This window comes from Zygotorulaspora mrakii, chromosome 4 (assembly GCF_013402915.1).
Source record: "Zygotorulaspora mrakii chromosome 4, complete sequence".
NCBI lineage: Eukaryota > Fungi > Ascomycota > Saccharomycetes > Saccharomycetales > Saccharomycetaceae > Zygotorulaspora > Zygotorulaspora mrakii.
This window is the reverse complement of record NC_050722.1, coordinates 650,988-678,890: the sequence shown is the minus strand read 5'-3', so window position 1 is coordinate 678,890 and position 27,903 is coordinate 650,988. Positions and strand designations below refer to the sequence as shown.

Here is a 27,903-nt window from a genome sequence, read left to right as displayed (position 1 = left end):
CGCTTGGCATGGACATTCACAATGTGCTATTAGCCTTCGGCATGTAGAGATTCACATCATAGCGGGTGTCCTTTTCTTTTGGTATCTCCACTCTTCAATGACGTTATGACGTCAAAAATGTTCTATTTTTGGACTCTTTGCAAAAAAAGTAAGTTTTGAGCCGTATTTTGACACGGCTGTATTTTGACACATTTCCAAAAAAGGAAATCAGTGGGTTAGAAACCGTGTAAAGATCTTCGAGAAGACCCATAGGCTTGGGGTAGCTTGTAAAGGAGGCGAGATACCGGTAAGACTATGCAACAGGTCTGAGTTGATATGCCTTGACTATACGGGGGGCACGATTTTATTCAGCACGTCATGCACAACTAGTGTTTCTAAAAAAAGAGGATTTTCTATTTTTTTAGCTTCTTCGTCATTCAGTTTATAGAGTTTGTCCAGGAAATCATCTATCATATCAGGTCGGCTGCCGTACTGTACGGTTGTGTCGATGGATGCATCCTTCAGCATGTCAATATGCAGGGGAAAGTACCAGATGCATGCGATTTTGACATGTTCCGGGGTTATAAAGTTTTTTTTGAAGGTGGTTTTACTGATGAGTTGGCTTAAGACGATGACGTCATTGAGCGCCATGGTTTGGATGCCACCTCCCTTGGTGATATCCACGAATCGGTGCATTCGCAGATGAACCATTACATCTAGCACGTAGCGACGAACTGCCGGACTACAATGGACCTCTGTATACGGGATATCGTAACTAGGCTCTGTTCTTAAATTCACAGAGTCAGTTTCGTTTGGTTCTAAACAAGCAATCCAAAATCTGTGCTTGAGCCAATCTCTCATCGAAATGATATGTCTTTCGTGGTCAGCCATGGCCCATGGAACCATCCCGATGAATATCCTGGAAGACCTGGAGCCTCCAGAGTTGCAATTTTTGATCATCTTGACCAGTTTGACTTGTTCCTCCTTGTTATATTGACAAATGTTAGGTATAATTACGATTTCCAGTTTCGAGACGGAGTTGCCAGCAGGTGATAGCAGGTCTTGGTCTTCTTCACTGGGGTATTTCTCCATGATGCGGGATACGATTCCGCGGCCCTCATAACTGCGGTCGATCGTATTCTTCACAATTTCGGAGTGTCGTTCGGTATCAATATTGTTCCCGCTTTGCTTCTTATAAATATAGACAAGATTCCTCCTCGCGCTAATGGAGTAGCTTAAACAGGTTCCGAAATCAGGTAAGGCCTTAACCAGCATTGCACTTCTTTTGGTCCACTAAGAGATAATATCATTACCATTAGCTGTGTGTGTAAGTATCTTGAAGGATATTCGTCAACCTTGTAACCCAAATCATCATCATGAACGGTGTTTGCTTCTTTGTCCTCGAATAAATGAAAAGTTGAAAAATATGAAATGGCATCTCATCGCACCGCAGCAATCATATCTAGGAGGATCAAATCGATTGTGAGACGCTTCAATATGGCTAAACTAGTGCATAATGTTCAAAAAAAGCAACATAAGGAGCGTTCCCAGTTGGCAGGACGCTCTAGGTTGGGGTTCCTTGAGAAACACAAGGACTACGTTAAACGTGCACAAGATTATCACAAGAAGGAGAAAAGTCTGAAGATTCTAAGGACTAAGGCCAAAGAAAGGAATCCAGATGAGTACTTTCATGCGATGCATTCCCGAAGTACGGACGCTCAAGGTCTGCTGCATGCAAGTCGTCATGGTAGTGATGAAGACGCATCTCTATCAACAGACCAGGTAAAGCTGCTTAAAACCCAGGATAGCAATTACATTAGAACACTGAGACAAATGGAATTACATAAGATGACAAGAAAGTCCAACGATTTGACGTTTGATGCAAGTGGTTCGCACACAGTCTTTGTCGACACGAAGGAGGAGTTAGGAGAGTTTACACCGGAGAAATTCTTCAATACAACTGTGGAAATGTTAAACAGAAGACAAAATAGATTAACCAAGGAACAGTTGACTTCAAATTTGGGCTCCGAAAACAGTTTTGTACCTAACCCAAAAGCCATCATGCCAAAAGAATCTCTGGACAAGAAGAGATTGAAAAAACTAAAACTTGTCAAAGAGCATCTAGAAAGAGAGGCTGATTTAAAGAGGGTACAGCAAAAAATGGATTTCCAAAGAGAAGTGATGAAAAATGGATCCAAGAAAAAAATCACTGATGCCAATGGAAACGTTTCATTCAAGTGGAAGAAACAGCGTAAGCGTTAAGGAAAACAAAACAGCAACATATGTCTTTTGATGTGAATTTTATGTATTTTAGCAAATACTTTTTTTTTTCGAATATCGATCATGATAGCGAAAATTGTATATTAAAGGAAAGTAGATAAATACCAATAAAAATAAAAGAAGAGGAAGGCTAGACACGCAGAGTACATTCATTGAAGATGAATCAGTATTTGAAACTACTTACCAATCAATTAGGCAAACTGCCACGCAGGGTCTTACAGGATTCGATGCGTATTTCATCCAAAAACAGTGGTAGCGAGCTCGAGCATGTTTTCGAGCAAATAAGTAACGTATTGGAGAACAATGAGTCGTACCTTGTAACCAAAGTTGACAAGTTTTCGCAAGAAACTGCACGCTTACTAGTGAAACTCCTCGAGTCTCATTTTGTTTTCATAAATTACATTGTTTTGACCCTAATTGCCACCTTACTTGTGATGTATGGCACATTTGCCTCCATAGATTCGATACCCTATACTGCTCTTCCACCAACAAAGCTACACCCACTATTTGATCCTAGCGACTTTGACCTGGAACAAGATTGTGAAATCGTATACGCAGATACAGAGGACAAAAAAACTGATCTATTACATTTAGATGAGAAACAAGCGATTTTATTACCACTCCGCAGTGGCGCAATTTTACTAGTACTCTACTTTATTGTGACCAAACTGGAATTACAATGGAAACTATATCTGTTGAAATTCCTGAATTTCATAATGATACTTATGAGCGTTCCAGCCAGTTTCTTTGTGTACAACTATGTTGCAAATACTATCACAAGACATATTTCCCATTGGATATCCTGCAATCCACTCAAGATATGCTCTAGAGTGAGGATAACTATATCCGACGATAATGAAGAGATTACCAGAAGTGGGTGTTTTGTTCAAAATTTTTCCTACCGTGATGTCCTTACAAATGAACTGGGATTCAAAGACACCGTTGATAAACTTAACAAGGAAGATTCTCACTTGAAAAGACTTTATTCTCGAGAATTTACAAAACCAAAAGAGGTCAAATCCAATAGACAGATGGCAAACATTTATGCCAACGGCACCACAGCTATTTCTCTCATACTGTCTATCATGCTGAGCGCTTGCTATTTTTTCTGCCCAAACGATTGGCTTGTTCGAAACGTCGTGAGCATAAATTTCGCCCTCTGGACAATTTCCCAGTTGAAGCTCAAGAACTTGAAGTCTGGTGCCTTGATATTATTCGCATTGTTCCTTTACGATATTTATTTCGTTTTTGGCACAAATGTCATGGTCACCGTTGCCACGAATCTCGATTTACCAATCAAGCTTTCTCTACCTACCAACTTCAATGTCGCCCAAGGTAAATTCGAGTTTTCCATGTTAGGGTTAGGTGATATTGTCCTACCTGGCTCTTTCATTTCACTGTGCTACAAATATGACATCTGGAAATGGCACTACGAAAATAACGATATCGAATTCCATCTACTGAATTGGTCTTACGTGGGAAGATACTTCATTACATCCATGATCAGTTACCTGCTGGCGTTGGGTACCTGCATGTTTGCCCTTGCAAAATACAAAGTTGCACAACCAGCATTATTGTACATCGTTCCATTTCTATTAATTTCTACGATATTTACGGCTTGGATCCAGGGCGATCTTGCTCAATTTTGGACTTTCCAATATGACGTTATTGAGTTGGGGGAAAACAAATTGAGTACAGAACATGATGACAGTGACAGTAACACCGACGCAAAAGAATACCCCGTAACATACTCCGATTTTTTTCAATCCGATTGCATAGAAAACGACGATGACGACGAAGAAGAGAACTACACGTACAATGATGCTCTAATAGACTACGAAAGCGACGACGACCTAGACTATGACTCCGAAGTGAATGAGGACGACTTCGAAATCGCTGTTCCCGAATACAAGCCTACCGACATACTACGTCTGCTTGACGACGCAGCACATTCACCAGAAGGCGAAGACGCAGACTTTGTTCTTGATGATGACGGTCCTGACTTGGACAGCGAAACAGACACCGTCATCCTTGATGCCGACGAATTATAGTGTACATACAATTGCATGTAAAAGAAGAAAAAGAAAGTCCTTGAACGCCTTCCATCTCCAACTTTCGCGAATCCTCACAAGTTTACTCAACATATGCTCATGTAATGACCTATCATTAGTAAGGAAGTCCGTCAATGCCGTCCTGTAACAAGTTTTGGTTGAATTTTTTTTTCATCTTTCTTCGAGATGATTCAAAAAGAAACAAAGTAAAGGGCGAAAGGGCGAAGGGCGAACGTAGCGAACCAAAGGGAAGTTAAAGGGAAGTTATATGTGGGGAGAACCGGGTGCTGACACAAAAATAGGGTGGAATATTTCCAGGTATATATCTCACTGGCATAAACGCACTCAAGAAGGTTGGTACCCGAATGGTTAGTGCACAGATTAAGTGTAAGAGAGGAGGCAAGAAGCGTAAGTAACGTAAGAGTCACTAAGAGTCACTAAGAGTCACAATGATTAGAGCAGCTACGAGGTTAGGAACAAGACCAGTGGGTAATTATGGCAAATTTATCAGATTACAATCGACCTTTGAAATTCCGAAGACTCAAAAGGGTGTAATATTCTATGAAAGTGGTGGAGAACTGCATTACAAAGATGTGCCTGTTCCGAAGCCCAAGCCTAATGAGATTTTAATCAATATCAAGTACTCCGGTGTATGTCACACGGATTTACACGCATGGAAGGGAGACTGGCCTTTGGACACCAAGCTGCCTTTAATCGGTGGTCATGAGGGGGCTGGGGTTGTTGTTGCTAAAGGTTCGCACGTCAACAACTTTGAAATTGGCGACCTAGCTGGTATCAAATGGCTGAACAGCTCGTGTATGACTTGCGATCTCTGCGAGACAGGGTATGAATCCAACTGTGCTAAGGCTGATTTATCAGGCTACACTCACGACGGATCATTCCAACAATATGCCACGGCGGATGCGGTTCAAGCGGCTCAAATTCCAAAGGGTACAGATTTGGCGCAAGTCGCACCAATCTTGTGTGCCGGTGTGACTGTCTATAAGGCATTGAAAACATCGAATGCTCGTCCCGGCCAGTGGGTCACTGTATCTGGTGCAACTGGTGGTCTGGGATCACTGGCAGTGCAATACGCTAAGGCTATGGGGTTAAGGGTGGTAGGTATCGATGGTGGCCCAGGTAAAGAGCAGTTGTTCAAGTCGCTCGGCGGTGAAGTTTTCGTCGATTTCACAAAGAGCAAGAATACCGCTGAAGAGATTATTGAAGCAACTCAGGGTGGTCCACATGCAGTTATTAATGTCGCTGTATCAGAAGCTGCAATCTCAATGTCCACTCAGTATGTTAGACCCACGGGTACAGTTGTTTTGGTTGGTTTGCCGGCACATGCGTATGTGAAATCTGAAGTGTTCTCGCATGTTGTTAAATCTATTAGCATCAAAGGTTCTTATGTGGGCAATAGGGCTGACACAAGAGAAGCTATCGATTTCTTCTCGAGAGGCCTTGTGAAGTCGCCAATTACGGTGGTTGGTTTATCAGAATTGCCAAAAGTTTACGATTTAATGGAAAAGGGTGCTATCTTAGGTAGATATGTGGTCGACACCTACAAATGATCTGTAGGTCATCAGGTATTTTATGATTTTTTTTTCTTCTCCTTATTTCTCAATTTGAATGTTTAAAACTAAGCTTCTAAAAAAAAAATAATTTCAAAGTATTAAGTTACTATACAATTCGATTTATATCATGTCAAATGAAAGGAAGCCCTGCCTCGCCTCACCTCACTCTGTCTTGGTCTTCAATTCAAGACGTCTGATGACTCTTGCTACGTCAGCATTGAATATTTGGAAGGCATGTTCCGATTCTGATGTATTTCTGCCGCTCTTTTTTTTGATTATAATTAATGTCTGTTTATCAGTTCTTAGTGTTCCATCGTTTATAATCTTTATTCTAAATTTAAAATTTCCCTTCACGAATTTGCAATCATACTGAACTATCTCACTAACATTATTCCTGCTAGAACTTTTAAGAAAATAATCTACCGCGTTTTTATCAAATTCGTTTAACGTTAATAAATGTGCGTCTTCGAAGGAAAGTGATGTCTTATGAGTTTGTACTAATCTAAGATCTTCACGACTAGCTTTCAATCCACTAAACAATTTTTTAAACCAGCTTTTTTTCGCTGGTGGCTCATTAAGAGTTGAATTCATAACTTTCACCTTTGGTCTCACTTTAATCTTTTCTTCCCTAATTTTTTTGGTAGTTTTGATGGTAGTTTTGATAGTCCCATTATGTTCCTTCACTGCTTCTGTTTTACTGGGAGTGTCTTTTCCCCTTTGCTGGGTTTCCTCTTCAGATTTGCGGTGCTCCTCCTCATCAGCATCAAAGAGCATAGTCACCCTATTTGGTTGGGGCTCTAGATCCTTCTGCTGTAAGCCATTGAAGGAAATGTCCTTATGCGCACTTCTGTCTTCGGAATCTGCTTCTTCAACATCTTTAAACATAGGCAACACACTTTGCGAGTTTTCTATCGCATCATTACCCTTTCCAGTAGCATTCGTCGATGAAACTCTTCTTTGCGCATCCTCTGAGAATTTCTCGTGTGGCATTTGAAATTTGGATATAATTTCTTCCGTTGTCTCACGGGGCAGAATGGCATTCGAATTCGTATTGTTGTTAACATATAAACTCACCCTTACATTAGTAGATGGTGCCAAAACATTTGTGTTGTTCAAAGTTTCTATCGAAACGGCTTTACGATGTACGTTGGGGATCGAATCACCTTCTGATGAAGTAACATCCAAAGATTCCGTATCTGTTGGTGCATCTTCGAAGATATTTACCTTGGTATCATCATAAATTGTCGCTAGAGTATTATTTCCATTGTTGTTCTTCATATTCTCGTTGCGATTTACGTGACCCAGATGGTCTGGTACTATACGCTCTGCAGAGCCATGATTGGAAATTGTGACCGCTTGAGCCATAAAAGTATTAGTTGGGATATCTAAGGCATAACTCATATCAGATATCAAATCAAAATCATTACTGGTGGAAGAATTAGCTTTGCTATGTGTTCTTCCAACGGCTAGAGAACTTTTTTGCGGCTGAGAAATCTTCGTCGATTGCTTTCTTGCTGTAGTAGAATTTCGACTAGCACTTGCTCTCCTTGAGCTTGTGACGTATGATTCATCAGGATTTCGCAAGTAATCATTCAGATTTTTGAAAGACATGGTGGGATTCAAGCTCGAGCTCGGCAGTGAAATCAAGGGCTTCGTGCGAACTGTACTCGAATGGGCTAGAACATCTGCATCCATGTTGTGAAAATCAGAAAGTGATTCGAGCCCTTGATTATGGTTCATAAAAGATGACATTTCTACATCTGATTCTTTTGTTAATCCAGATGATTGATCCTCCACACCTTGGTTGGCGCCAAATATTGAGCCAGTTTCATATGACCAGCCATTGCTTTTTCTTTTGCTTTTTAGATTCGATTTCTCTTTGAACCTATCTAATAACGATTCGACAACCTTTGAGTTTGCCGGTTGCGAAGCATTGCGGCGAGGATCTAATGAGAAGTCCTGCTCCCTTGCAAAAGTGCCAGAGAAAGCTGTTACATTGTGAACACTACGGTAAGGATAGTTTGAGTTTTGATTTGGCCTCGCTAACATGTCTTTTAAGTTTGATTTCTGAGAGATATCCCTTTTGAGCCCGGAGAAACTCGGTTTCCTTGAAAGAGCAGTATTCGTAACAGTGTTCGTCAGGTCCTTAAATGCACTTCTTGGAGGAGAAGACAGATCTGCTGTTGAATTATTTACAGACGTGGTAGTGTCTGATAACTGTTGACCAAAAACAAAAGCTGGTCTCAAAGCTTCTTGAGGCGGCGTAACAACCGGACTGCTATTACCACTTGAGACTTCTGTGTCTGTTTTATTTGTAGTTCGAGAGGCACTGTCCACAGTCTTATTATCATATTCTTCTTCTTCCTCTTCTTCTAAAATTTTATCAAGAGCATCTCCAAAGAGAATTTGATTACAAAGGTCTTCAAAATCGTTATTTGAACCAATCGACGGTAATGGCGGCAGTTGCTCAGCCTTGCGTTCACTAATTTCGTTCGTCACATAATCATTTAGATTCAAAGATCTCTTGGAAATGGATGTTAACGAGTAAAGAGATCTTTTCGAAGACGAGTTTTGCAGCGTTCTTTTAGACGATGATTCGCTCATAGATTTTTTAGATGAGGATTTGGTTATCTTTATTTTTGATTTCAATGATCTCTGGGATTGCATCGACATCAACGAGCCACTTTTCTTAAAGGTTCTTGAAGATGATACGGCAAATATGGGCAAAGCTGTGGGGCGTAATGCAGAGACTGAAGGAGATTTTTCTTGTTTCAACGATGGGATACTGAACTGAGACTTTTGTAAAAGGTGTGGTGCACTCGGATCTGAAATTCTCCTGCCCTCTAAAGTTTCATCGGCCTCATTGGTTTCATTGGCCTCATTAGTTTCATTAGTTTCATCAATTATGTTTATTTTGTTCTTTTGAAGTAGAGCTTCAGATTCTGCTTCGACTCTAGTTCTATGTTTTTCCTTGTATTTTAAAAGCAAAGAATAAAATACCTTTTCCTCACACATACTAGGTTGAAGTAGCTTTGCCATTATTAATTCCCGCGAAGCCCCATGCCAAAGGATCTGCAAATTGCTTAGGATCCGTTCATCTACATCTTCCTTCGAATTCAATTCAAGAGTTGATCTATCATATTCATTGAGAAGATGAAGGTCTGCATTTGATTTACCTTGTCTCATACTGAATTTAGTAGTCTTATTACTTCTTATTTTGAAAGGGGGCTTTTCATACTTCGTAATTAGCGGATGGCTCAATATTTCTTCCGTTGTTATTCTTCTTGCTGGGTTAACTACCAGAATTCTGCTAATTAAATCTCGTGCTTCCTTTGAAAGACTCATCGGCATCTGGTACCTTCCAGATTGAACTTTTAGTAGAAGTTTTTTGATGTTGTCGTCATTGAATGGCAGATGCCCAGTCAATAAAGCAAATAATATAATACCACATGACCATACATCACTGGGACCACCATGATAGGGTTTCCCCATGACAATTTCGGGTGAAGCATAATGGGGAGATCCACAAGACGTTTCCAATAGTTTATTAGATATCTCGAGTGCTGCCATACCAAAATCTGCAATCTTGATGCTACGATTTTTCTTATCTAGAAGCAAATTCTCTGGCTTCAAATCACGATGACAAATGTTGAATGAATGACAATACGAAACACCTTGGATTATTTGCTTGAAGTAATGGACAGCCTCACTTTCACAAAGTTTGCCTTTAGAAACAAGATAATCAAACAGTTCACCACCATCAACATATTCCAATACTAGATATAGCTCGGACTTATTCTCCCAAACTTCGTAAAGTCCCAATACGTTGGCATGTGATATTAGTTTCATAATAACGATTTCACGCTCAATACCATAAGGATTGATAGGATCAGTTTCTGCGCCAGTGTTCGTACTATTTGTTGCAGTGCCATTGACCATTGTCGACGTAGCGTTTGAGGATGCTGACACGTGAGATACGGAAGAACATGTGGAAGCAGGCTCATTTTTGGCATGCTTATTATTCTTCCTCGGGACAATCTTGATAGCCGCAAGTTGACCAGTTTCCATATTTTTGGCGAGGCGCACTCGTCCTGAAGAGCCCTTGCCCAATGTCTTCCCCAACTTCCATGGCCCGACCGTGTCTCTCGACTTACGCTTTGACGATTTAGTAGTAGTGCTCGTACTTAGGATGGATTCCGGCTGGGATAAACGTTTTGTTGCATCATTGACAGACTGGACTACTCTCTCCAACTGCGTTTGAGAAACTTTTGTCGTTCCCGCGACTTTCAACATCGCATTTCTAGCTGCTTTCTTTGCGACAGAGGATGAGCGCTGGCTGTTGATAGTTCTTTTCCTAGCAGGAGCTGGCATGCTGGATTACTGACTGTCTGGCGAGAGTTTTGCAAAAGTGAATGAATAATAGTTGGTGTATTTGATATTGCGTACTCTAGCTCAGATGCAGAGAGAACCAACAAGTTGATACAAATGCGGTTGACAAAACCAACGAAAGTTTAGCAGGTCGAAGTAACAGAAAACTAAGTCAAAGAAAGCTTAACTGACTCGTCTCAGTGTAGTTTGTTTCAAACCGGTAACTACCACTTCAAGCGCACTTATCGATAACAAATAGTCACTCCGTGCTCACCTTATAAAAAATGGCAGCTCTATCAATACCCAATAAATAAATACAAGGAACGATTGTCTGTAGCTTGATGATGGAGACCAAATGGAATACTAGTCAAACAGTAGTTGTAAGTTAGAACCTTTTGTTATTTATTTTCAGAAATATTCTCCCCCATCTCAAAACGCGAAGTTAACGAAATATCGATATTTTCGCGGTTCATAATAACATGTCTGGGTGAGAATGAACAGAAGTTGAAAACTAAGACTAAGATGTCGATTTTGAGATGAAACATAAGCTACTGGTGCGCGTGTGAGAAGAGCACTTGGCATGCTGGTTAGCATGTCAACGACGGGGCGTGCGATTGAATTGTTTTCCTTGACATTTTCAACGGTATGAAGTCTGATGTGGATACCAAGAATTCGAGTCAGCCGGCTAAGGAAAGCTGACATAACGTGTTGAATGGTGACAGGCCCTGGACATATAGTTATTAATTCATAGTGTAATGTGCGAATGAAAGAAAAACTAGACCTGGGTAGAACCGGATTGAATGCAGGGGGTAAATGGCCTTCCATGTTTGATGAGATTCGTCATCAGCGATCATCGCTTCGAGAGTGGTTGCTGCACATATATAAAGGGCAAACAGAGCTAATGGTAACACTAGGTCGTCTCTGATTTAACTTCGTCAATTTCAGATTGTACAATTGGATTTGAGGTAATCATGAGTGAAGAGAGGCAAATAATCGAACAACTAACTAAGACTTTGGAGCTTCTCAGAGTGGAGAGAAACGAGAAAGCCCATGAAAGCAGCTCTGTCAGGGGGGGCTTTAGCAGCAGTGGACACGAGTTAAACGGCGTTGAGCCAAGCAGATCTTTCGAAGACTACTCAAATGCGTACATCGATTTCACGTTTGAAAATCCAACAACATATCATGTAATTGATTATGCTTCAAAAATGTTCGAAAAGTCAGGGTTCGAGTATCTGAGCGAGAAGGAGAATTGGGATGCTAAGCTGTCGAAGGGTTCAAAATTTTATACTATCAGAAATGGTACCAATTTGTCGGCGTTTGTGGTTGGTAAAAAATGGACGCTGGAAAAGGGGGTTGGTGTGATTGGGTCGCATGCGGATGCGCTTACAGCAAAATTGAAGCCTTCTTCTAAGAAGGACCAAGTCGAAGGGTTTGGCTTATTAGGTGTAGCTCCATATGGAGGTACTCTGAATGATATGTGGTTCGACAGAGACTTGGGTATTGGTGGCCGCGTTCTCTACAAGGACAGCGACAACCATATTAAAAGCAAGTTGATTAATTCCGCCCCACACCCAATTGCGAAGATACCAACGTTGGCACCACATTTCGGTGCTCCTGCTGTAGGCCCATTCGATAAGGAGGACCAAGCAGTGCCAATCATAAGCTATGCATCTGCAGAACCAGATAAAGGAATTACTGAGGACGAAAAAAATTCACCTTTAAGCGATAAACATGATATCAGTGTCCTAAGATATATTGCCAAATTAGCCGGTGTTGAAGTCAAGCAACTAGTTCAATTGGATTTGGATCTTTTCGATGTCCAAAAAGGTGTTATCGGTGGTATCAGCAGCGATTTTCTCTTTGCCCCACGCCTAGACGACAGATTATGCACTTTCGCAGCTGTCAACTCTTTGGTCGAATATTCACAATCCATCAATGTTGAAGAAATGGACACCTTTGTTGATGTCACGTTGTTTGACAATGAGGAAATTGGGTCACTTTCTAGACAAGGTGCTAAAGGTGGCCTACTGGAATCGGTAGTCAATCGTGTTTCTAGCGCTTACTTCAAAGATCAAGATAAGGACGTTGACTTAAGGACTTTGTATGCTAATTCAATCATCTTGTCAGCTGATGTCAATCACATGTTCAATCCAAATTTTGCAAGCGTTTACATGAAGAATCATTCGCCAAAACCAAATGTTGGAGTGACTCTATCCCTCGATCCAAATGTCCACATGTCAACAGATGTGGTTGGCACAGCATTTGTGGAAGAACTAGCTCGTTTGAATGACGACAAGGTGCAATACTTCCAAATCAAAAATAATTCAAGATCAGGTGGTACTATTGGTCCATCAATTTCCTCCCAAACAGGTGCAAGAGCTATTGACTTAGGTATTGCTCAATTATCCATGCATAGTATTAGAGCAGCCACTGGTTCCAAAGATATTGGCCTCGGTATCAAATTCTTCAGAAATTTTTTGAAAAATTGGAGACCAGTTTACGATCAATTCGAAGATTTATAGAATAAAACTCGAGATATGTATGTGTAATCCATCCGTAAAAGTATTATTTGGTTTTTGAAACATTTCTCTTCTTATCAGAGAAGTTTTTCTATTTTTATTTGAGAAATATGCAACGTTTCGAATAGAGAAACATTTTACTTTGAGTGAAACATGCAGCAAAGTGAAGAAATCACAGAAAAAAAACGAGTAAATCGACTACAGATCTTAACTTAATTTTTACAGCGAATAGAGGAAATCACGAATCTCATCTCTTCCATTCTTTGTCTCATGTTTTCTACCGTTCCGAGAGCACGTATCCTTCAGATCGGTTGAAATACCGGAAAGTTTAACTTGAGTGTGGTAGATTCTTGGTTTCCTCGTAATTCTCAGCATTTTCATAGCTATAAATATGGTAGAATATGCTCTTGGACTCTCTTAATGTTACATTCTTTTTTATTTGTAAAATAGACTAGAGTGAATCATTCTTTTGTCTATTCGCAGGGCGCTCGCTGACACCAAAAATAACAACAAGTTTTTACTACTTTAAGAAGTAAAATAAGATATAAAAAAACGACCCGTCACGATTTCTACAAGTGAAAAACCTCTGAAGATCACAGATTTCAAACTAGTCTCGGTACGATTTAAGCAATAGCAACATGTGTGGTATTTTTGGGTACTGTAATTTTTTGGTTGAGAGATCAAGAGGAGAGATCATTGACACACTGGTCGAAGGGTTGCAACGCTTGGAATATAGAGGTTACGATTCTACTGGTATTGCCATTGATGGAGACCAAGTTGACTCTACCCTTGTGTACAAGCAAATTGGTAAAGTTAGTGCCTTGAAGGAGGAGATTGCAGAACAGAATCCTAACAGGGAAGTTACTTTCGCGTCTCACTGTGGTATTGCACATACAAGATGGGCAACACATGGTGAACCAAAACAATCCAACTGTCATCCCCAAATATCTGACCCGCACTGCGATTTTGTAATTGTTCATAATGGTATTATTACAAACTTCAGAGAGTTGAAGACGTTATTGTTGAACAAAGGTTACAAATTTGAAAGTGACACGGATACTGAATGTATCGCGAAACTGTTCAAACATTTGTACGATACTAATTTGCAAAACGGCCATGAATTGGATTTTCATGAATTGACTAAATTAGTGCTGCTAGAACTAGAAGGCTCTTATGGTCTATTATGCAGATCATCTCACTACCCGGATGAGGTGATAGCCACCAGAAAGGGATCTCCTCTGTTGATTGGTGTGAAATCCGACAAAAAGTTGAAAGTTGATTTTGTTGATGTTGAATTCCCCGATGATGATAGCAAGCCTGAAACACCTTTGGGCTATAATAAGGTCAATGGAGGTTTGAAAAATTTAAATGGTGGAACTGTTAACGGCAGAAAAATGCGTCCTTATGAACAAAACGGTGGCCAAAACAATCTTTTACCAATTGCTGCTAATGAATTCAATCTGAGACATTCTCAATCAAGAGCTTTCCTGTCAGAAGACGGTACGCCAAATCCAGTTGAATTTTTCCTGTCTTCTGATGCCTCTTCAGTTGTTAAGCATACAAAGAAAGTTTTATTTCTGGAGGATAATGATATTGCACATATATATGATGGTGAAATTCATATTCATAGATCCAGAAGAGAAGTCGGTGCTTCTATGACGAGATCTATCCAGACTTTGGAAATGGAATTGGCTCAAATAATGAAAGGTCCATACACACATTTTATGCAAAAGGAGATTTTTGAACAGCCAGAATCCACGTTTAACACTATGAGAGGTAGAACTGATTTCGAAAATAATAGCATTATGTTGGGTGGTTTAAAAGCGTGGCTACCCGCTATTAGGAGAGCGCGTAGACTTATCATGGTTGCTTGTGGTACTTCTTATCATTCATGTCTAGCTACTCGCTCAATATTTGAAGAATTATCTGAAATTCCGGTATGTGTAGAATTGGCATCGGATTTTCTTGATAGGTTGTCTCCTGTTTTCAGAGATGATATTTGTGTTTTTGTCTCACAGAGTGGTGAAACCGCTGATACAATGCTAGCATTGACTTATTGTTTGGAAAGAGGTGCATTAACAGTGGGTATTGTTAATAGTGTTGGCTCATCAATTTCAAGGGTTACCCATTGTGGTGTTCATATCAATGCAGGTCCTGAAATTGGTGTTGCTTCTACTAAGGCCTACACTTCACAATACATCGCGTTAGTTATGTTTGCACTGTCACTTTCTGATGACAGGGTCTCTAAATTGGAAAGAAGAAAAGAAATTATACAAGGTCTTAAATTGATTCCAGAGCAAATTAAAGAAGTTTTACAATTGGAAGACAAGATTAAGTATCTTTGCGAGAACGATCTCAAAGATCAAAAATCTTTGCTATTACTAGGTAGAGGTTACCAGTTTGCATCGGCTTTAGAGGGTGCTTTGAAGATAAAAGAAATTTCTTACATGCATTCGGAAGGTGTGTTGGCTGGTGAGTTGAAACATGGTGTTTTGGCACTAGTCGATGAAAATTTACCTATCATTGCATTTGGTACAAGAGACTCATTGTTTCCAAAAGTCGTTTCTTCTATCGAACAAGTAACGGCAAGAAAGGGACATCCAATTATTATCTGTAACAAAAATGATGAAGTCTGGGAAAATAAAGCAAAGAGTATTAACATGCAAACCTTGGAAGTTCCACAAACAGTGGATTGTTTACAGGGCTTATTGAATATCATTCCACTACAATTGATTTCTTATTGGCTGGCTGTCAACAAAGGTATTGACGTTGATTTCCCAAGAAACTTAGCGAAATCAGTCACCGTGGAGTAGTTTTCCACCAATTAATCCTTTTGACAATCCTATTGCCTCGATTGTTGAGAATCTCCTAATTAAACGTTTTCCAATCTTCAACTATTATTGAATTAATATACATAAAACGATTTGATGTAATTTTGATTTTACTATTTTTATATCTAGACCAATTGTGCGTTTATATCACTTTCTATACATATTCAACTTATCTTCGAGAAACGAAAAATTTCTTCCAGGGGCGCTATGATTTTGCCGAGCAAAAACTGAAAACCCACCTAGTTGCCTTAACGTATTAACGCCAGTTTGATCTACAAAATAAACATCTTACTTAGGTGGATATTTCCAGCGCAGTGACTATTTGGCAGGGGTTCCATCTTTGAGAGGTGAAGCAGAGAGCATTCACAGTAGCATTCGATGTTTTCTAAGCAAAGACATTCAAGGGAGGCCAGTCAGCCAATAAACACAGGAGCTCTTGCCGCGGCGTCAGCGATTGGTAAGGCCACTATTAATAATGGAAGGGCAGTTGATCGAACAAAACTGCCTTTTTACAATCAGGTTCCCAATGAAATCAAGCGTTCTTCGTCCATGATGGGATCAAGGCAGAACTCGTTACAAAGAGGAATGTCTGCAGGAAGGAATAACAGTTTGAGCAATCGATCCAGTATGAGCAGTGGTTCCCACCACAATATTCATAATTCACGGCCCGTGTCATATATTGGTGGTGGAAATAATTCTCGTTCTCAAAGCTTAGAATCTCAAAGAAGAAACTCTAGTCGGAACAATTCACTTATCAGTAGGAAAAGAGAGTCTAATGGTGATTTACAACGTGCATTTCACGAATTTGGAGGTGTGCAGGCCAGCGGAGTTATTCATCAGCCATCTGAAGCACCGAGAATGGTCAAGAGGTACGTTCCAAGTGCAAACGGTTTAATAGCGATTGAGGTTCCAGTTCAAGATAATGAGGGGGCAAAATCAAGATCATCATCCTTAAGAAGATCTGCTTCTACGAACGGACTCTCGCTATCTCGGAGTGGCTCTTTGACGAGAAAGAAGACCATTAATGCTCCTTCGAAAACACAACAAAAGAGACATTCCTCATTAACGGAATCGTCATCGGTATCTTCGTCATCGGTATCTTCGTCGAAGTTACACAGCGCCTCCACAAGAGCTGCAACAAACTCAATGGCACCGCATCCTTTGATAGAGACTTACGTAGTGGAAGAGACTGAGCAAGAATTGCACCAAGAGGATGTAGTTAGGCCAATAAAAGTATCAGAAAGCAAAGAAATTCAACTACAAGCAAACCGAGAGCCAAAATCGGAACTAGAGTCAGAGTTAAAAGTCGATGCTCCAGATATCAATTTGAAAGGAAAGGAAAAAGGCAGAAATACCACGGAAGCAGTATCCTCTACAGATGAGCATTCTAAAGGAAATCCTATAGAACCGCTCGAAGAAACTGTGGTGATAAATGAAAAAGTGATAAAACATGATGAAGCTATAACCGAAGAGAAGAGTGAATCTTCACCAGTAACAAAAAAGATGGTGGAAACAACAGTCGATGACAGTCTCAGAACGGAATTAAATTCTGAACTGAAACATTCAGATACTGCGGATACCGAATTTTTCGACTCCAAAGAAGTTATAGAACCCCTTCCGGTCGTAAATCATTTTAATGGTCAAGAGGAGGAAACTATTTTGCCAATAAGTACGCATACGAGAGGTGGTACAAGTTTGGCACAGCACCTTCGTGCGATGAACCCTTACCTGAGCCAAGTTGAAAACGCAGAAGATAAGCAAGCCCAAGCAACAGATAATGGCAAGTTAACTGCTGAGAGCTCAAAAGGGAATGATAAGGATCTCTATAAGGTTCCATCTCCTATGAAATCGGCATTGAAAAAAAGTACAACTCGTTCTAGCAATACGTCTTCAGTATATTCGGAGTACTCACCCGCCAATGATGCCTACTTATCCCTCACAACAGCTGAAAATACAAGATTGAATGCAAAACTAGTCAAGACAGAAACTCCTTCATATAAACCAAGACATCCCGCAAGACCACAATCAATGGTTAATTCGGCTGCTAATAGGTCATCATCTCCAGTAGCGAGGGATGGTCATAAAACAAAACGAGAGTCCACTGGACAACCGCAGAAGGTTACACGAAATTCCGTATACAAAACTTCCAACGATTCTAATGCAAGCGTAGCGATTAACGCAGCAAAAGTTTCAGTCAATTCACGTAAACCTATGACATCAACAAGTAACACAACTAAGTTTCATCAAAATGGTTCCGAAGAACAAGCAAGGAAAACATCACATACAAGTAAACGCAATTCATCGATTAATAATGATATACTATATCCAAGGGAACCGCCTGCCAAGAAATCAAGTTTCGAGAAGCTCAGAAATCAGGAGTCTTCTCATATGGGCTTCAAGAAGTTGTCTTTGAGAGATGAAACTATTGTGGCTGATAATTTAGGAAATGATCAGGGGTACAAGAAGGGATATGCAGGAAACGATGTAGGAAAAATGTCCAACAAGCAAAGAAATGATAGCGCTGTAAACGCATATGATGCGAATCGAAATTTCCTGCAGAATAGTGGATGGAAGTCAAGAATTCATGATTCTGATTCTGAAGAAGATGTCGCGCTTTTCAGCAGTGCTGGTACGAGTGGATCAACACAAGCCACAAGTAATGACAATCAACCTGACAGCTCAAATGGAGGTAAAGGATTTTCATTCTTCAAGAATAAAAATAAAAGTAAACAGCAGAGTAACGAAACAGAGGTAAATTTTTCACCACCACAACCACGATACTTGGATGCAAATTTGACGAAAGAAAAATCAGCTGCTGATTCTACACATAGTACACCAAACAAAATTAATAAAAAACTGAGTAGAATGTCACTACGATCTTCAAGTACAGGTGATGTGCATGAGCTACGTTCATTAGAAACACCGAAGAGCGATAAAAGTCAGAAAAGATATCATAGTCATGCAACTATGAACACTGGTAATAATAGCAATAATAATGATAATAACAACAATAATAACAAGGGTGAAGTGATGAAATCCAAGACGTTAAGGGCAAATACTGTTGTTGATGATGGGACACCAACAAAAAAGAAGAATGCCCTTGGTAAAAAACTGAAAAAACTATTTGGGAGAAAATCTTAAATTCAATACTAATTTTTTTAATCTTTTTGTTTGATAGGTAAAATATACTGAAAGTTGATATTTCGATAATATGCATATTATGTAAGTGTAGTTTTATCAAAATCTAAATCAAACCCTTTAATAACTTAGAACACTAACCTTTCTCTCTCGTCTTGTTTTGGTTTAGAAAAATTAAATGGTTTTGGTAACACTCTTTAGAGCTTTACAGACATATTCGATATTGCAATCATTAATTCCGCTTAGGGATATTCTACCATCCATTGTCATATACACTGAGTAGTCGTTCCTCAAAGCATTTATTTGTTTAGGGTTTAAACCGGTATAGTAAAACATTCCATGTTGCCTATCAAAATCTATCAAAGAAGGCCATTCTAGCAGTTCATGCATTTCCTTTCTCACTTGTGATAATCTACTCACCATAAATTCTACATCTTTATACCATTGCATCTTGAGAAAGGATTTTGATAAGACCATTGTGGCAACACGAGAACCATACCCCGGAGGAGAAGAGTAAATACTTCTAACAATCTGTTTCAATTGAGAATCGACATTATCCTTCGTTTCAGGTTGAAAAGGTGGAGTAACTACACTTAATGAACCAACTCTTTCGCCATAAAGACCCATATTTTTAGCAAATGATTGACAAACAAATAAGCCATGGGGCCAACTTTTGTACAGAGATTCATCCAGACATAATCGTAAAAGATATGCATCCTTTGGAGGATTACCTGATTCTAAACCTTGATAAGCCATATCGATAATAGGTATCATACCTAACTCATGAATTGTGTCCAAGATCTGTTTCCATTGCTCCTTTGTCGGATCTAACCCGGTAGGATTATGACAACATGCATGCAAAAGAATGCAATCACGAGTTTTGGAGTTCTTGTCAACGGCGCTCCTTAGATGATCAAGCCACTCTTCAACTGTAATTCTTCCGTCTTTATAATACGGATACTCTTTCACGTTTGTGAATCCGTTACTTCTGAATATATTTCGATGATTAGACCACGACGGTTGTGGTAACCAAACGGTTTGTGAGACCCATAAAGCTAACAGTTTTGAGGCAACCGCTAATGCGCCTGTTCCACTCAAAGTTTGGGTGAAACTAACTCTACCTTCTTTCAATAGTTTGGGGCCTGATAGGGGACACGATTCTTTGAACAAGAAATTCAGCACATGCTCGCTGTAATCCGGACAACCGGTTATCGGTAGATAAGAAAGATCTGTATTCAGCACCAAATCAGCATCTATAAGTCTTTGTGCCTTTGCTACAGAAGGAAACGTGGTCACCTGACCCCATGCGTCTTTATAAATTCCAACTGTCAAGTTTACCTTTTTCTTGTTGCGATCTTCATTGAATTTTTCAGTCAATCCTAAAATGCGATCTGGAGGTGCCCTTGGAATCTTATCTATCGAAGCAAAAAACCGCTTTCCCAGTGTCCTTATCCCTTTGCTCCGGTCCATCTGATACACTGCCTCGTCTGTATCCGTGTTTATGCCTGTGCTTAAGCCAAATGAGTGTGTGCGTGTGTGGCTGCCTTGAACTCCGACTATGTCTCTAAAACCTCCAGAAAGAAATCGACAGTTCTACCTAGCAACAATAAGCTCACAGTAGGCAGTGTAAGTTGAAGATCCGTATTAAGCTTGTTGAACCTGTATAACAGCCGTCGTTTATGTTTATCAACCAATTGATCGTTCCACATCGAATTAAAATAATACATCTCTTTTTATTTTTTATCTTTTTTTATTTTTTTTTTTTTTTTTTGATTATTTTTTGTTTTTCACAACAGCTTGTTTTTTTGCAACCTTGCCAAGAAAGTATGCGTGATGGCGCAAAGTTGACCTGATTCCTAACCGGAAGGGTTCTCTAAATTCCAGCTTCCCAGAAAGAATTTGCGGACGATTCCACATTCGATAAAGCATTGTCATATTGTTGTCACGATTGGTATTTATATGACCCCAACATTGTCAAAAGTTGGGGTATGCGGGGATCAAGAACAAGGAACGTTCAAAAGTTGATTGAATTTAAGGGCCTTTCCATCAAAGTACAACTAAAAGTTGGGGTAAGCGGCGAAAAGTAATTTAATATTTCAGCTATGAAGGTAGTGCTGTGCGACACCAACGAAACCGTATGCAGACTCTGGCGGCAACTCTTACAGGGCCTGAGCCCGTACTCAGCCCGTATTCATCACGGCGAGCTATGCGAGGCCATGAAAGAACTAGAATCTGGCCAGAAAGAACGAGACACAGACAACGGGGCGCCAGGCACGAAGGCTGTGGGTAATTGCAGCATAGCCATCGTTTCACCGGGAAACTCATTTGGGTTCCTCGGCGGAGGGTTCGACCTTGGTATTCGCGACTATTTCGGTGGAGTGCCCTTTGAAGGGTGGTTACGAGAGGCGCTGCATTGCAGTTACAGCCCCGTGGGGTCTGTAAAAGCGATTGACGTAACGAGCTACAGCCGTAACTTGCGCAATAACGTCAAATACGTCGTTTATACTCCAACGGTGGTCGCGCCGTGCAGATCACTATTCGAAGCTTCGAGGGCTGTGCGAACAGGCTACGAGCCTGTGTTCAACGCCACTTGGAGCGCGCTGACGGGCACTCCAAAAGATGTGGAGACTCTGGTCATGCCCGGCATGTGCACTGGATACGTTGGGGTACCTGCTTCGGTGAGTTGCAAAAGCATGGCATTTGCGTTAAAGCTCTATTTATTGGAGAATGACGTATCCGAAGAGTTGAAGAATGTCTTGATTATGTGTTTTTTAGGTTATCCTTTTAAGCCATTTTGGGCTAAAGAATGCATGAAAGAATGTGAATTGTTGGGGATAGAATGGGAAGATTTGGACAAATTTGACGTCAAGGTCGATGACATTGATAGGTTGCTTCCTTTCAACCGGCCGTGCCCCACGGTTTAGGGTCGGAGCGTAAAGGAGCATTGTATAGAGGTGCATAGTTAAGGTGTCTTTGCTTCCCGGTGAGCCCTGATTAGGATGAACGCGGCTGTCACCCCGATAATTCCCACAGCTATGTTAGGCGCATACGACATCACGAGAGCTGATTTGTAAACCTTTAGTAGGCCGCCGACCACAGCGGTGGAGAAGTGATCTCTGAGATAGCTGGAATCCTTTAGTAGCTTTGTGTACTCCTTTTCCTTGAATGTGTAGTCGCCGTGGTCGGATTTATTGAACATGTAGTCCCACAACATTTTACCCAAAGCGTTTTCGAATACAACTAGAGTCAACGAAGCACCGAGAACATTACCGATGGATCGCCACAGGTAGAAAATACCGGTCATGGTGGCCTGCTGAGATTTCTCAACTGAGAAAACAATGCTCACCAATGTTGCTACCAGTAGACACGCGTAGCCAAAGCCAACAAACACAGATGCGCAGATGTAAATAATTTTCCATACGACAGAGTCGGAGGAAAACGAGACGAGTTCATCAAGAAACGGTGAAATATTTGTACTTGTAGAGTCAGGAGTAACGATGCTTGTCAGGACTGAGTTGATCACCAACCCTATTAATTGCAAACAAATGCCTGCAGAGGCAATGAGATACGAACAGGTCGCTAAATTCATCTTGGTTCTCCTCAGTACTGCCCCCGTAACTAATGAACCAGCTGCGACGGAAATCGATGGGAAAACCATATACAGACCGCTCTTAGTTACGCCGATATTATGGATCAATTGTAAATATATTGGAGATCTGAAAAGGTCCCCAAAGATGATAAAAGAGGAAGCAAGTGTCGCAATGGAGCAGAGGCCAAAAGAGCCCTTCAATAACTCTATTGGTAAAATTCTTTCCTTGGCGTAGTACAGTTCAATCCACATAAACAGAAAAAAACTCAACAATGTGATCACCGTTAGAATGAGTTTGTTCAGATCAGTAGAACAAAGGAAAATCAATCCACAGATGGTTGCCGTCAATGATAGAGAGCCAAAAATGTCAATTCTTGCCAAATTTTCGGCACTGAATCTTTTAGATCCAACCGGTACGTGAACCAACTTGATGTCGAGCTTAAATAAAGCGATAATGGTACATAGGATGATGATTGGCACTTGAATAGCGAATATCGCTCTCCATCCGATTGTGCCAATAAACAATCCTCCTAATGGACCACCTAACATTTGTCCCAAACCAAAGACAATGTTTGCGTAGCCTTGATAAATACCACGTTCCTGCGCTGAGCATATATCACTGACAATGATACTACTACATGCATTCATACCACCGCCACCAATACCGCAAATAGCTCTTGCAATTGAAAATTGTGTAACATTCTGCGCAAAACAAGTAAAAACACATCCGATGCTGAAGAAAAAATATGCTGTTAATAGAGCAAATCTTCTCCCTGTCACATCAGATAGCTTACCATAGAGAGGTTGAAATGCTGTGTTTGTCAGAAGGAAACTGGTTGCCATCCATTGTTTCTTATCGGATTCAGAGAACTCTTCTGCCACCCTATTCATTATATTGGCAACAACTGTACCATCTAATGAGCTGATGAAACTTCCCAGCCAGAGGGAAATTAATATAGGGCCCTTTGGTATTGAAAGATTGTGACGGTGGTACACCTCTTCCAATTCATTGTGGTCCTCTGTTGCTTCTCTAGGCAATAAGTACGATGTCTCATCAAGAGGTTCCATAGCAGTCGTTCACTAGTACTATAATATTAGTAATGCAAGATTCACGGGCAATGTAGAAGGATTACCAAAACTTTCAGTAGGTAAATATTATTGAATGGTATAGCTGGTGACTTCCAAAGACAAGAGTCAATGTTGTTGGAAAGATAAGTGTATTTTTCATTTTTCATATTTCGCAATCCGCCGAAGCCTAGATAAGCAAACCAGCAAGACATATACCCGAGCACTGACTGTAGTAGGCATTATACGAATAACCCGGTAAGAGCGTATTGAATGTATAGTCCTTTTAGCTCCTTAAGATTTTCGTTCCCGAGTTTTACTGTGGTGTTATCTTTAAAAGCTCTTTGGCATGGCATACTTGGCATTATTTTCTCATTCCGCCAATTAAGTGCTATATGATGGAGCACTTATCTACCAACTTGTTCCACCTTAAATTATCTTCTTATGGCACCTAGAGAATCCACTTTATATTCAAATATAATGCCATACTTAAAATTGAATTCTCATCAAACCTTGACTTATCAAATGTGTTAGACACATTGCAATGGTATTTTCTTTCTGAATCCTTCATGATGCTTTGAATTCTTATACACTGGTGCTATTTCTTCCTTATAGCAGCTAGGGTGTTTATATTTGATTTTTATACTTCGAATAAGGCCACGGACCTGGGAAACTATTGTAACCCTTTATATAATCCGCTACTTTTCAGGTGGGAGCAAGATAATAATCATCTCAATAATATCGAGGTGCCGAAATATCTCACAGTGTATTTATCTGTTCTGGTCATTTATATCTCCATAGAATCATAAGTACTACCTCCTTGGTAGGTTGCTTGAGGGTTGGTGACCTGAATGATCTTCTGCCTCATTTGTACCTCTCAATCGTATAAAACAGTAATATAAAATAGCCGCTGAGTTTTGTATTTTTCGCCGGCGGCAAAAAAAGAAAACCAAGACATAATGGATAAGATAAATTGTATCTGAGTGTAAAAGAAGGACCGTTCTGCAGCTCCAGGGATTTGTCTTTGTGATGTTTAAGGTGTTTTCTATATTCGGTTTGATAAAAAGGTAAACTTATACAGCTATTTCGAGAATATATTTTGACTGTGGCTCTTGATACTTTAGCTCCTTTCTGTTGGTGTCAGGATATCCTGGTTTTGGCTGGTTCAATCAACCTAACATTTTATCACCAATGGTCTCTTGCAGAGATACTCGATTAAAATTCTCTTTCAAAGCTCTAAATTTTGCGTTGAATAGTTTTTATCTGGGGTCCGTTTTCCTTCCTCAGCTTAAAGGCTTATTTCCAACGAAAAATAAATGAAGGGGGCCGAGATGCAGTCATAGTTGTCTATAAAACTGTCCGACAGACTCGAATATGTCTAAAACAGCTTCTTAGAGTTTCATGATGTGCGAAGAAGAGATCCTGCCATGCAGATGGACAAATACTCCCACTGATAAGGTTTACTAAATATTTACATGCTTTTAGAGCCTTCTTATATATATATATATAACAATTGGGATATTATCTACGATTCTTATGGCTCTACGTTTGTTGCATCATCTTTATGGTGCTCGCTTTTCTTGATTCTGTCCGTCTCACTCTCATTCAAGTATTTGTCAAATGCATCGTTTCTTTCCGGGAATGGACGTTTGCCAAGAAGAGAAATCATGTCCTCCCTAGTAAGAACTTCTTTTTTCAAAAGTAATTGAGCTATCCTTTCAACGGCATCGGCATTTTCTTTCAGCAGAGTAGTGCATCTCGCGTGACACTCCCGTACAATTCTGTGAACTTCACTGTCGATTATATTCCCAGTTTCTTCGGAAAACGGTTTTGTTAAGTCGTTTTCATCCTTTTTTTGATAGTTAATCCATCCTATCTTGGGACTCATTCCAAGCTCGGTAACCATAGCAGTTGCCATCCTGGTCACTTTTTTGAAATCGTCTGAACCTCCACTAGTAACACTACTGAAGTGCAATTCTTCCGAGATCCTGCCTCCAAGAGACATAGTCATTCTATCATTTAGCTGTTGTTCCGATAGTAAATACAAGTCACCTGGCAGATATTGCGCATAACCGAGGGCGCCTTGACCACGAGGGATAATACTTACCTTTAACAATGGATCCGCATATTTCAAAAACCACCCGCATACAGCATGTCCCGCTTCATGGTATGCAACGACACGCTTTTCTTCTGGAGATAGCACTTTGGATTTTCTTTCTACGCCTCCAATAACTCTCTCAATTGCTTGTTCAAAATGCTCCAATTTTACTGAGTGCGAATCATTTCTTGCAGCGATTAACGCAGCTTCATTACATACATTAGCAATATCAGCGCCAGAAAATCCAGGAGTTAATGCGGCTAATCTATTTTTTAGGTCAAAAATGTTGCCTGCTAGTTTAATTTTGTGCAAGTGGACTTCAAAGATTGCTTGACGACCCGTTAATTCTGGCTTATCAATATTCACGTGCCTATCAAATCTCCCTGGCCTCAATAGGGCTTTATCCAGGATATCAGGTCTATTCGTACCTGCGAGAACAACAACATGATCTGCCGGAGTAAAACCATCCATTTCAACCAATAATTGATTTAATGTGTTTTCTCTTTCATCGTTTGCACCAGAAAAATTCCCTTTCTGCCTTGCCTTACCAATTGCATCTATTTCATCGATGAAAACGATAGATGGTGCATTTTCTCTAGCAGTTTTGAATAGATCACGGACCCTCGAGGCACCGACACCGACAAACATCTCAACAAATTCTGATCCTGACACAAAATAAAAGGGGACACCTGCTTCACCTGCAGTCGCCTTAGCTAACAGAGTTTTACCAGTACCTGGAGGTCCAGACAGAATCGCACCCCTTGGAATTTTTGCACCCATTTTCTCATATCTTGAGGGCTCTTTCAAAAAGCTAACAAACTCCATAATTTCTTCTTTAGCTTCATCGCATCCAGCTACATCTTTGAAATTGACCTTAACGGCAGTCTCTGTGTTGAACTGTTTCGCTTTGGACTTTCCCATACCGAATATTCCTCCTCTACCACCGTTAGCAGCGGATGCAGATCTTCGTGTTAACCAGACTATACCGGCGATCATCAGAGCAGTTGGTAAGATCTGAAACATTGCTCGAGCCCAATTTCCCTCTTGAACATACACCACGGGAATCCTAAAATCACTTTCGATTTTTAATTCATCCTGAGCTTTCAGTAATTTACGTTCAAAACTTTCTACTGTGCCAATGGTAAAGAAATAATAATCATGTCCATTATTCTCTGGCTGATTCTTGCCCGTATCATTTAGCAATACTTTAACAAATGATTTGTTGACAACGATGAGCTTGGATACATAGCCCTTTGCTAGTAGTTTAGCGCGGAATTCTTGCCACGTTATCTCACGTTGCTCTTCTGCTTCTGCGAAAACATTAAGCAGAAACGAGAGTAAAAGCGATATCAAACCTACCTGTACAAATCCAATATTATTGGACATCGATGCATTTGGATCGTTTAAAGATTTCTTAAGGTCTTCGGATTCTTTCTTCTTCTGGTCATTAATTCTTTTATGCATTTCTTCCGCCTGTCTTGAATGAAAATTGAATGGGTCCTCATTCTTGTTTGTGGCACCTGATTTACTTTCTCCGACCAATTTGTCATCCTTATCCAACCTAGCTTGCTGCCTTGCTACTGTCCCTTGCAATCGTTTAATTTTTTCATCTAAATTCTTCTTCTGCCTCTCTAGATCTTCATTTGTACCTTTCTTGGCCTCCTTCAAAAATCTCATTACTTCCTTTTCAATTGCTTCAAGGTCCTCTGATGAAGCATCAGCATCTTTTTTCTTTTGATCATTGTCTCTGGAGCCCTTGTCCCGACTGTCGTTATCGTGATCGTTTTGCTTTAGCAGTAGTGGAGAGTAGGTGTGAATTTGTCTGTTGTAAGTCAATGGACTTATATGTGAGGTCACCAAAGCTCTACCTGCTCTTGAGTGTACCCACTTCCTGGCTATTATCCTTGCGTATGGCCGTGAAATACCTAACATCTAATTTATAACGTATTATCTGGCTTTCTTTGTCAGTTTAAATGTTCAATATACTACCAACGCCAATATTATGTTCAATTTCAATATTTTTCAATATTGCAAAATGCATAGAAATTACGGCTTTCAAAAATTTAACATACAATTGACGCGACGAAATCCACCCACGATTGAACTTCTGTCTTAACTTAACTCTTTTCTCTATAATGAATATGAATTCAATCACTTCATTACAAGTGGATCTATCAGTGGCAAGTACCTATTACCGCCCTATCATTTTTGGGATATTCCCTGCTCGTGAAATGTGAGCGTTAGTTTTAAAAGTAATTGATGCATATTTAAGGTGGTGTAGTACATAATAAAAAGAAGCATTACTTATTGTTCTGTCAGCAAAACACCTAATATTTGCGAGCAGTTACGCAATTCCGCTTCTGTTGTTCATTTTCCTTATAAAGCGCCCAAACTATTAGGAATTTGCATTG

The 27,903-nt window shown here is 40.2% G+C and overlaps 12 protein-coding genes across 12 annotated transcripts; 7 read left to right on the top strand and 5 right to left on the bottom strand.

The window, feature by feature from the left end:
- Positions 1-324: 324 nt before the first annotated feature.
- MTC2 (Mtc2p) lies at positions 325-1,254 on the bottom strand (the record flags this gene model as incomplete). Its single annotated transcript, XM_037288469.1, has 1 exon — positions 325-1,254. One exon carries the CDS (start codon positions 1,252-1,254, stop codon positions 325-327), a length of 930 nt encoding a protein of 309 aa, XP_037144364.1.
- A 156-nt stretch (positions 1,255-1,410) lies between these two features.
- Positions 1,411-2,241, top strand: UTP11 (rRNA-processing protein UTP11; the record flags this gene model as incomplete). Its single annotated transcript, XM_037288468.1, has 1 exon — positions 1,411-2,241. One exon carries the CDS (start codon positions 1,411-1,413, stop codon positions 2,239-2,241), a length of 831 nt encoding a protein of 276 aa, XP_037144363.1.
- Positions 2,242-2,417: 176 nt separating this feature from the next.
- On the top strand, positions 2,418-4,310 carry YPF1 (aspartic endopeptidase; the record flags this gene model as incomplete). The annotated part of the gene is made up of 1 exon (XM_037288467.1): positions 2,418-4,310. The coding sequence occupies one exon, from the start codon at positions 2,418-2,420 to the stop codon at positions 4,308-4,310; it is 1,893 nt and encodes a 630-aa protein (XP_037144362.1).
- A 449-nt stretch (positions 4,311-4,759) lies between these two features.
- Positions 4,760-5,881, top strand: ADH3 (alcohol dehydrogenase ADH3; the record flags this gene model as incomplete). The annotated part of the gene is made up of 1 exon (XM_037288466.1): positions 4,760-5,881. One exon carries the CDS (start codon positions 4,760-4,762, stop codon positions 5,879-5,881), a length of 1,122 nt encoding a protein of 373 aa, XP_037144361.1.
- A 165-nt stretch (positions 5,882-6,046) lies between these two features.
- Positions 6,047-10,255, bottom strand: HSL1 (protein kinase HSL1; the record flags this gene model as incomplete). The annotated part of the gene is made up of 1 exon (XM_037288465.1): positions 6,047-10,255. The coding sequence occupies one exon, from the start codon at positions 10,253-10,255 to the stop codon at positions 6,047-6,049; it is 4,209 nt and encodes a 1,402-aa protein (XP_037144360.1).
- Positions 10,256-11,223: 968 nt separating this feature from the next.
- On the top strand, positions 11,224-12,774 carry APE1 (metalloaminopeptidase APE1; the record flags this gene model as incomplete). Its single annotated transcript, XM_037288464.1, has 1 exon — positions 11,224-12,774. The coding sequence occupies one exon, from the start codon at positions 11,224-11,226 to the stop codon at positions 12,772-12,774; it is 1,551 nt and encodes a 516-aa protein (XP_037144359.1).
- A 635-nt stretch (positions 12,775-13,409) lies between these two features.
- On the top strand, positions 13,410-15,584 carry HG535_0D03380 (uncharacterized protein; the record flags this gene model as incomplete). Its single annotated transcript, XM_037288463.1, has 1 exon — positions 13,410-15,584. One exon carries the CDS (start codon positions 13,410-13,412, stop codon positions 15,582-15,584), a length of 2,175 nt encoding a protein of 724 aa, XP_037144358.1.
- Positions 15,585-15,980: 396 nt separating this feature from the next.
- Positions 15,981-18,743, top strand: HG535_0D03370 (uncharacterized protein; the record flags this gene model as incomplete). The annotated part of the gene is made up of 1 exon (XM_037288462.1): positions 15,981-18,743. One exon carries the CDS (start codon positions 15,981-15,983, stop codon positions 18,741-18,743), a length of 2,763 nt encoding a protein of 920 aa, XP_037144357.1.
- A 171-nt stretch (positions 18,744-18,914) lies between these two features.
- Positions 18,915-20,210, bottom strand: AAT1 (aspartate transaminase AAT1; the record flags this gene model as incomplete). The annotated part of the gene is made up of 1 exon (XM_037288461.1): positions 18,915-20,210. One exon carries the CDS (start codon positions 20,208-20,210, stop codon positions 18,915-18,917), a length of 1,296 nt encoding a protein of 431 aa, XP_037144356.1.
- Positions 20,211-20,842: 632 nt separating this feature from the next.
- On the top strand, positions 20,843-21,664 carry PDL32 (putative ADP-ribose 1''-phosphate phosphatase; the record flags this gene model as incomplete). Its single annotated transcript, XM_037288460.1, has 1 exon — positions 20,843-21,664. One exon carries the CDS (start codon positions 20,843-20,845, stop codon positions 21,662-21,664), a length of 822 nt encoding a protein of 273 aa, XP_037144355.1.
- A 38-nt stretch (positions 21,665-21,702) lies between these two features.
- Positions 21,703-23,397, bottom strand: VBA1 (Vba1p; the record flags this gene model as incomplete). Its single annotated transcript, XM_037288459.1, has 1 exon — positions 21,703-23,397. The coding sequence occupies one exon, from the start codon at positions 23,395-23,397 to the stop codon at positions 21,703-21,705; it is 1,695 nt and encodes a 564-aa protein (XP_037144354.1).
- Positions 23,398-24,928: 1,531 nt separating this feature from the next.
- YTA12 (m-AAA protease subunit YTA12) lies at positions 24,929-27,424 on the bottom strand (the record flags this gene model as incomplete). Its single annotated transcript, XM_037288458.1, has 1 exon — positions 24,929-27,424. The coding sequence occupies one exon, from the start codon at positions 27,422-27,424 to the stop codon at positions 24,929-24,931; it is 2,496 nt and encodes an 831-aa protein (XP_037144353.1).
- Between the last annotated feature and the right edge of the window lie 479 nt (positions 27,425-27,903).